Below are 9548 nucleotides of genomic sequence, written 5' to 3'. Positions count from 1 at the left end.
GGGGGGGGGCTCAACACCTTTCATGCCCATTAAAGAATTTATTTCTTTGTGGATCTTTCTGAAAAACGTTGATTAAAGGCACAATTATGTAAATTTTCAGTTACCACGGACTCTTAAGCTAAGGAAATAACTAATCTTTGGCGGCCATTTTCTCACTAATTCTACATCTGAAAACAGGTGACCCCCACCTCCTTCATTCACAAATATCTCGACTTGTAGTCAAGATAAATGGATATTGCTTTCAACCAAATAAAGATACGTGAACAAATTTTAAGATGATACCAATAACTCTACATGCCCAAAAATTGACGAGAGCCTGATTCCACCACGCCGCCTTACAATTGATTTGATTTTACTTGATGTTGCCAGGTCGACCCTGTAAATAACATCATCAGAGCCCACGACCTGACCCTCCTTCAAGCCACTCAACTTGCAACTCTGCGCATCTTCGTACTGAGACAACCAAGCTTGCAGCTGATAGGCAATTTAATTCAACCCCACTAAAAGCCGACCCCCCCCCCAACCCAAACCCCTTCTTCTCCCGGGATCGACGTCAGAAAAGAGGAAAAAGTAAACTAGGTTTTAGGTAGTTTTAGTAAGGTTTTATGGCGCTCGCAACTGCAATAAGGTCATAGGTCATATGAGCGTCAAAGGGTGGATGTCAACAGAGAAGTCCAAATGGGGAATCACGCTTACTCTGCTCACCTCTCTAGCCTCAACAGCACAAAGTCTGCTTCGACTATCAAGGCACCCTAGAAATAGCAGTTCACAAGAAAGTGACAAACATACAAAAGAAGTAGAGTACACATAACTATAGTAAGGATGGGGAAAGAAAAAGCAGCAGGTCCTCCTATGTTGTTCCGGCACAATATGAGCACGACATTGATAAATCAGCCCATTTACAACTTCACTGTGCATAAGAACATGTTGATACCCCCCCCCTTTTTTTGGGGGGAATGGCCTGAAGACAAAAGCAAAACTCAAAAAGTACAAAGTACAGTAGGTTAGTGTACCTGACAGCTGATTGGCCTGTGTGTGGCGATGTTCCGCACGTTCTGGTGTCTGACGGCGTGGTACACCGACGTGACGTCATCACTGGCTTCCTCTGGCCAGTCCACCAGGACAATGTTGGGCGATTTGTGGCTACTGGAATTGGAATTGTATAAATTTTTAATTTAGGAAAAAAGAAAAACACAAAAAAGGAAAAACCCGAAAGAAAACAAAAAAACAACAACAAAAAAAGAAAAACATTTTAACATAATTTGGTGTAAACTTAACCAAAATAGACATAAACCCAAAAAGAAAACCAGAAAAAAAACTCTTTACATGTGGTGTAAACTTACGGAAAACGATGAGCCTCACACGCTCGAAGCATCTGATGCACGTGTGGTCTGCAGGCGTCGGCCATAGCGTGAGTACACGCCCCGCCAGACTCTGGTATCACCGACACTTCCACCAGGGCCTTGTACTTCCGGCTCTCACACATCCTGTTGGTCAGTGCGATCATCTGAGGGAGGTTACGTCAACGGATCGTGGTCGGGGAAAGAAACAGAATAAAAGAGTAAGATTTAATATTATACAATACGTCATTTTGAAGGGAAATTGAGAATCATTTCCACTCTTTCTATTATAGTTATTTGAATAAACAAATAAAAAACGTGACTGAGAAAAAAAACAAAAAGTAAGAGAGAGAGAGAGAGAGAGAGAGAGAGAGAGAGAGAGAGAGAGAGAGAGAGAGAGAGAGAGAGAGAGAGAGAGAGAGAGAGAGAGCAAAAGGGTGAGATCGAAAGAAAGAGACAGATCCAGGGACAGAGACTGAGAAAGAGAGACAGGGAGACAGAGAAAGATACAGAGACAGAGATAAAGATTAACAGTTACACTCTCTACACTAATCTAAGTAAGAAAAAACACCCAAACAATTGTTCAACATAACATTTAATATTAAAAATAACAGACAGCTTTCATATAATATTGCAAATTCTCGCTCAACAAGATAAAAGCTCCTTACAATCTATATTATTACCCCCAGCAAACCTAATAGCATTCAGAAACAATCTCAAGCTCCTGGAAACCATAATACGTAGAAATACATAACAAACCCACCATCTTACAGCCTTACCGGTTCACAGCCATTGCTGAGAGAAAATGGCCTCCAGGTGCTGGCCAATAGATTCTCGCTATGTATCCACTTCTTGCGATTGTAGTACAGACGACTGTGTGGCTCGTTCTCTATGATTGGCGCGTAGAACACAAACAGCCTCCGATTGATCCGAATACTGCGCTGCAGCGTGGGCCACGCCCCTCTCGGGGATACCCGGTAGTATCTGTTGAGAAGTGGGCGGACCTGGACCTTGACGAGAAGACATGTGGATTTTTCTTTTGTTTTTTGCTTTTTTATGTTGTTTTTGTGTGTACTTTGTTTTCGTTGATGTTTTAAAACAATTCAAAGACTCGCACGAACAAACAAGTGCACCTTCTCCCCTCCCTCCCTCTCTCTCTCTCTCCCTCTGTCTGTCTGTCTATCTGTCTGTCTGTCTGTCTGTCTGTCTGCCTGTCTGTCTGTCTGTCTGTCTGTCTGTCTGTCTGTCTGTCTGTCTGTCTGTCTCTCTCTCTCTCTCTCTCTCTCTCTCTCTCTCTCTCTCTCTCTCTCTCTCTCTCTCTTAAACACTCACACTCTCTCTCACACACACATACACACACACACACACACACACACACACACACACACACACACACACACACACATACCCCTCACGCACACAACCACATGTCATGTAACAAACACATACAAATATACACACATACGCACACCAAACAAAAAAACAAAAAGCAACAGTATCTTTCCCTCCCCCAAAAACACACAAATAACCAACCTCCAACTGCCTGGAGAGACCTCTAAACACTTTGTTCTCATCCACGATCTCATGGTTGAAATTCACAGTGATGACGTCATTTCGATTTTCCCTCATGAACTCTCTAATCTGTTTGATCATGGCGCACACACTTCCGCCACACGAGAAGGCGTGGCATGTACCCAAAAGTCCACACGTCTCGTAGCAAGGGTCAACATCCAGGTGGCGAATACCTTCATTGGACGAGAGAAAGTAATAACGATAAAAATGATCGTAATAAAATATTAATATAAAGATGATGGTGAAGAGGATGATGATGATGTACATTATGACGTGAATGCCCGCACTTTTGTTGCTATAGCTTGTAGTCAATAGATTTTCCTTTATTTTTTTTTGTATCGTGTTCCTGAGGAAACCCTTTACAGGACGAAACGTTGAACCTGTTTTAAATGTGAAAAATCTACTAAGTCCCAACCACTTTTTTTCCCTGCTACCTGCAATGATTGTAATGATGATGATGATGATAATGATGATGATGATTGCTTTTACATCCAAAAAGGGAGAGAAGCGAGAGCAATGTGAAGGAGGGCGATGAGAAGAAGGAGGAAGAAGTAAAAGAGGATGGTGAGGATAAGTAGGAGAAAGAGGAAAAGGAGTCTAGAACAAGTAGTAGGACGAGAATATGGACGAAGAGGAGGAGAAGGCCGAAAAGTTCTATTTTTACATACCTCTACGGAGCTGCTCTGTGATGTTGAGGCCATGGTTTCGCATCCAGCAGTTGAGGAAACCGAAGCCGCCAGCAAAGCCAGACCCGGCGTTGTGCAAGCCAGGCAAGGTCACTTGGTCAAGGCGCAGTGGACACAGTCTGCAAATACAAAAGGGCAACTTTTTAACCAACAGTGGTCGACGTTTTCCTTTCAATTTGTATAAACTCTTGTGTTTCTTTCTATATTTGAAAACTATTAAAACCCAAGAACAGATGGGAAGAGACGTTCAGAAACACCTTACGCTTCCTTAGAATTACCCAGTTCTATATGCTCAGTACTTAGTTTTTGGAAATTAGACGTCAACGATTTTGGCTTTCTCACCATTTCAAGCTTTTCCGAATGCAATTCTTTGATTATCTTTATAACAACTCAGAACAATCTCACGATATAGATAGAGCAGATAGAATATGATTTTGGTTTCTGGCCTCACGGTCTTAATAACTCAAAACAGCCTGAAAAGTCAAACAGAGCTTTGTAATTCTGAGGTAGCAACTGGTCAAGAACAATATAACCATGCATCAGGTGATAACAACAAAAAGGAGGAAAAAGTTCGCTCAATTAAGAACGCCTCAAAACAACAGCCGCAAAAACGACAGTCAAATAGTCGGTGTACCTGACGTCACCATTACAGGACGTGATCTCACGTCTATGCCGCATCCTCTCCCTCATCCAGTCGGCCTCCCCACACAGGTACCACGAGCAGATGTTAAGGCGGTCAGTGTGGTGAGGACCGGTCACTTCACCCCAGGACCAGTGCCAGAGCTGGTGCCCCTTCAAGAAGATGACCGACTCATATGTCCATTCCACAGCGGCGTCCAGTTGGCATGGCAACCCTTTGTCTGCGAGAGTAGTGTCCTCCACTTGGAACGTTTCTTCGCTCAGGCTGTACTTGAAGACATCGCATCCTTCATTGCGAAATTTTGAAAAAAAGAAAAGAAAAGAAGAAGAATTATCCCCTAAACTATGAGCTAAAGAAAGGAAGAGCAACAGCCCACATATTGTTCTAAAGTAAAATCTCCAATATTGAACAGCCCACGCTACGCCACCCTTCGAACACAGACGTGACAGAATGTGGCTCCCCTTGGAGAGAAAGGTCTATGGCAGTCTCTCAGAGTTGAAGCGAACTGCCCAGTTTGTGCGCGACATCGGACTGGCTGTCTAGCTGCTGTCATCGAGAACGAGGAAAAAGAAGAAGAACGGCCCAGACCGACAGAAGGGGAGGGGGGAGGGGAGGGGACTCACAGTGTCAGGGAGCTCGTAGTAAAAAAACAACACAGAGACAGCCGGTAGAACAAGACGTGGTGAACCCTAAGGACTAGTCTGTCGACAATGGAAGAGATGCAGAGGAGACATTCCGATACATTAGAATTAGAACAATCTTTCAGCTCAGTACCTAGTTTTGAGAAAGTTGAAGTAAAAATTTTGGAGTTTCACAAAATGTCTGGGGTGTTGTTGTTTTGTTTTTGTTTGGGTTTGGGGTTTTTTTTTTTTGGGGGGGGCGGTTGGGTTTCGAATGAATTTCTTGGAATATTTTGATAACGACTACGATTAATTTTTCGATTTTGATAGAACAGATAGAACAATTGGTTATTGACCTCATTGTTTTAGTAAAATCAAAACGACCAAAAAAGGCAGATTGAACTTTGTAATTCTGACGAAGCGATTGGGTCAACCAGTGCACACATGAACGCTCCTATAAGGACGGGACCTCTGTGGAAGAGGATGAAAAAGGTAAGAAAGTATCGCTCTTGTCATTCAGGCACGGAAGATACCAGCAATAGCTAAGCACCAGGGCAATGGGGTGCTAAGGTAAGAGCGAAAAAAAAAGAAAATGTAAAAAGACGATGGATAAGAGAGGTTCTAGGCAAACTAATCTTGCCCATCGTCTTGCTTCTGGTCAGAAAAGCCTTAAAACACCAGATCCACAAAGCTCCGGAGATGGAATGGAGGCCGTGAAACCAGCCAAGGGATAGACCGGACAATAGAAGACGACAAATACACCCAACCTGTTCTACGAGATAAACAACGATATTATAACAAGGAAAAGTGGCGAGTTTATAAACGTAGAAGAACCACTAAAGATTACTACATTTAATGCACGAGGACTGAGAAGCATTATGCATTGTCTGATCCTGTTAGATTGACCTTAATCAAACAATGCAATGCCCTGATTGGTCCCTTGAGCAACAAACCACTAAACAACTCTGACGGCTCTCTGATTTGTAATTGTCACATTAAATTGACGATAAAAATAATTCGTTTTAGAGTTTTGATGAAATACAGTCCAAAGTGTTTTAACTTGCATGAGACAATCACTTCTACAGGTAGCCACGTCATAATTCCTCTTTTGCGTGTTATTTTACATTCTGTTATTTACCCTGCGTAAGACGTCCAACTGTTTTAACTGGCATAATCGTTGGTCATCTTGACAGTTTCGACTGTACCTTTTTTATAGTAGAGGGTTTTACGGCGCATGCAACTGCATAATAAGGTCATATGAGCGTCAAGGGGTTGGTGTCAACAGAGAGGTCTTTAGACTGCTCACTTCTCTAGCTTCAACAGCACAACGTCTGCTTGGACTATCAAGACACCCCAAAATAGCAGGTCACAAGAGAGTGACAAACATACAAAAGAAGTAGAGAAAAATGACAATAGTAAGGTTCAGGAAAGAAAAAGCAGCAGTTCTCTGTTATAGATCAGGCACAGTTATGAGCGTGACATGAGTCAGCCCATTTACAATTCTACTATGCTTGAACGAGAAATGTCCCCCCTTTGGGAATGGCCTAAAGACACTTCAGTCAGTGGCACTGCCCCGGGGGGAAACTATACCTTTGAAAGCTAGCAGCTCCCCTTCCCAGTTTACAGCTGCGTCAACGTCACACGGCAATCCCAAGCTGGACAGCTCTCCGGTGCCCAGTAGAGTGAAGGGACGTCCAGTCACGTTAAATCTGGGGAGTTATGATGACTTCATTGTAATTATTATTATCAGGGATTACGTGTTGAAAACTTGTAAAAACCTGTAGGTCTACATTTGCGTTTGTGAGGGAATGGTGGGTTTATCAGTTGTTGTTTTTTTTGTGGGGGAGGGGGAGGGGACAAATCTGAAGCATATAAATGATATGGAAACCATACCATCCTTGTTTTTGTTTGTTAAAGTAAAGTGCAGTGCAAATAATATCAAATTCTGGATAATGGGCTAAAAAACAGGGAGGTCCCGTTGCAGGTTGCGCACGTTAAACATCCCTTGGTGATTTTACAGTTGACAAGAGCAGGCTTAGGCCGCCACCCGGGGAAAATTCAAAATTAATTCCTACCAAACTGAAAATTAATGCTCTATGTGTCCTGCGCTCTCATATGACCTTATACAGTTGCAAGTGCTGTAAAATACTTATCAAAACAAAACAAAAGGCCGAGGTCTATCCCCCCTACCCCCTCCCCTTTCAAAGCCGTGGCAAAAGGCTATGGAAATGTATTCCACTTAGAATAAGGATGATATTGGATCTTTTTCAGGATTCGAAAATTCAACATCCACGAACCTTCTGGGAACCAGAAACATGGCAGTAAACCTTCAACTAAACAGGCTCCCAATATCTATTTTTAGTCTAAGAATAAGTGAATCTTGTTTTATTGTTTGGTCGGTTTTAGTGATTTTCATGGCGACTTGCCTTTGGTACGTGCATCCAGTCAGAAAGAAGACACTGTCATCTGAATATTTGAAGGCCGCTTGGACTCCCCCCCTAAGCCCAAGCCTGCTGATTGGTCTAAGCGAGCCTTCTGCGCCATGGCGGTGGTTGTAGTCGATGTATTCGTGCGCGTTGAAGAAAAAAGTCCCTTCTTCAGCCGGAAGTTTCACAGCTGCCTGAATTGTCGTGCATCTCGGTCTAGATCTAGATCTCGTTCGATCTCGTTGTCGTTGTCGTTGTCGTTGTTGTGAGTAGGTATGTGTTGTAAGGAGCAGCAGTAAGAATACGACACGGAGGAGATTTGTGGTAGGCATGAGGTTTTGGTTGTGAGTCTGTTGACATGTCTCTGTGGGGGAGAAAGGAAATGAGGAGTAACGTAACAAGACGTGGTGGACATCCGCACGTGCGTGTGTGTGTGTGTGTGTGTGTGTGTGTGTGTGTGTGTGTGTTTGTGTGTGTGTGTGTTCGTGTTTGTGTATGTGTGTGTGCATATGCTTGTGGGGGGTGAGGGTGGAGGCGGCAGCAGCATCCACCAGCAGCAATTGGTGTAATACAGAAAGGATGGTGTGGAGATAAGAGAGAGAGAGAGAGAGAGAGAGAGAGAGAGAGAGAGAGAGAGAGAGAGAGAGAGAGAGAGAGAGAGAGAAAGCTAGAGAGAGAGAGAGAAAGAGAGAGAGAGAGAGAGAGAGAGAGAGGGGGGGGCAGAGAAGGAAAGAGAAAGAGCGAGCGACATACATACAGACAGATATACAGACAGACGGACAGACAGACACACAAACAAGTAGACACACAAACATGCAAACAGAGTTGTTGGATTCAGGAACATTAATCATTAAGTATTGTCAGGTGAAGCTTGACGTATAATATTACGCTATCACCGTAGGCTATAAGCAACACACATGATCATCATGAACTATTGGCATTTTTCAAATCATTATTAAAAGTGAAACTGATCGTTTGCTGGAAAATCGGGAAGCGATTAGGAACAGTCTGAATTTATAGGTGATCAAGCTTTCATTTCAGGGAAAATTTCTAGTCCTTCTAAGGTAGATGTTATATATCCATATTAAATCAAATATGTGTAAAGGGGAGGGGGAGCGATTGTTCTTATTTTTTTTTAAATGAACGCATCTATTATTGAAGCGTTTTCCTGTTCATATGTACAGGTAGAATAAACATAAATTAAGCTGCACAAAGAGAACTGCTACACCATGATACATATGTACAAAAGAACGCATAGGAGCAGATCACTATAGCAAAAATGCACTAGAAGACGATGAATATTTCTTTTTATCTTGGGAGCATTATTGACAGAGAGGGAAGAGCAGGTGCTGAAATAAAGTCCCGCACTGGAAACGCACACGCTGCTTCCATATCTTTTGATAAGATTTGGGAGACAAGGAATATCTCACTAAGACCAAAGCTGAAGATTTTCAATTCAAATGTGAAGTTAATCATGTTGAATGGATTTGAGACATGGAACGCATCACAAACTTGCATGAAGAAGATCCAGGTTTTCTTGAACAATTGTCTAAAAGGCTACCGAGGATCAGATAAACAGACAGGGTCACCAAAGAGGAAGTGTTAAGGAAAACAAGACAGATCCCAGTCAGAGATGAGGTAAGAAGAAGGCGGTGGCGATGGATTGGGCATACTCCCAGGAAGTCAGGCAGCAACATAACAAAGAAGAAGACCACCTGGAACCTGGAGACAAATCACAGAAATTGATGTACAGAAAAGTGGGAAGACATGGAATAACGTCAAGAGACTAGCCCAGGATAGAGAAAGGTGGAACGTGTAGTTTGTCCGTGGCCTATACCCTGGTGCGGGATGAGAAAGGCAATGATATGATGATGTACGCAAACATCAACAAACAATAAATACACTTTCTTTGCTTCTTTTATAACGTTATTGCTCGTATTGTAAAATAATTGTATGTTTGCTGCAAAAGAAATGTCCTATGACACTGGGCTGAAAGTAATTTATTTGACGAATAGCGAACGTAATAGCGAATTTTAGAAAAGAAAACTGAAATGTGAATCTATTACTTACAGTATCTGTAAAGAAAGAGAGATGAGAGAGAGACACAGAGGGAGAGAGAGAGAGAAAGAGAGAGAGAGAGAGAGAGAGAGAGAGACAGACAGACAGACAGACAGACAGACAGACGGACAGACAGACAGACAGACATATAGAAAGACAGACAACAGAGGAAGAGACGGAGAGAGAGAGAAAGAGAGAAAAAAAAG

General features: G+C 42.6%; 1 protein-coding gene across 1 annotated transcript in view; it reads right to left on the bottom strand.

Moving 5' to 3' along the window:
* LOC101851368 overlaps window positions 1-6637 on the bottom strand; it is a 19815-nt gene extending 13178 nt beyond the window's left edge. Inside the window, exons 1-7 of the mRNA XM_013087748.2 lie at window positions 6449-6637; window positions 4233-4524; window positions 3581-3717; window positions 2874-3085; window positions 2120-2350; window positions 1344-1507; window positions 1014-1146 (exon numbers count right to left, since the gene is read on the bottom strand). Of these exons, the coding sequence (XP_012943202.2) occupies window positions 1014-1146; window positions 1344-1507; window positions 2120-2350; window positions 2874-3085; window positions 3581-3717; window positions 4233-4288 (933 nt within the window). The 5' untranslated portion in view covers window positions 4289-4524; window positions 6449-6637. The remainder of the gene's footprint in view (window positions 1-1013; window positions 1147-1343; window positions 1508-2119; window positions 2351-2873; window positions 3086-3580; window positions 3718-4232; window positions 4525-6448) is intronic.
* Window positions 6638-9548: the final 2911 nt, after the last annotated feature.

The sequence above is a fragment of the Aplysia californica genome, unplaced genomic scaffold, assembly GCF_000002075.1.
Source record: "Aplysia californica isolate F4 #8 unplaced genomic scaffold, AplCal3.0 scaffold00634, whole genome shotgun sequence".
NCBI lineage: Eukaryota > Metazoa > Mollusca > Gastropoda > Aplysiida > Aplysiidae > Aplysia > Aplysia californica.
This window is presented reverse-complemented; position numbering and strand designations above follow the sequence as displayed.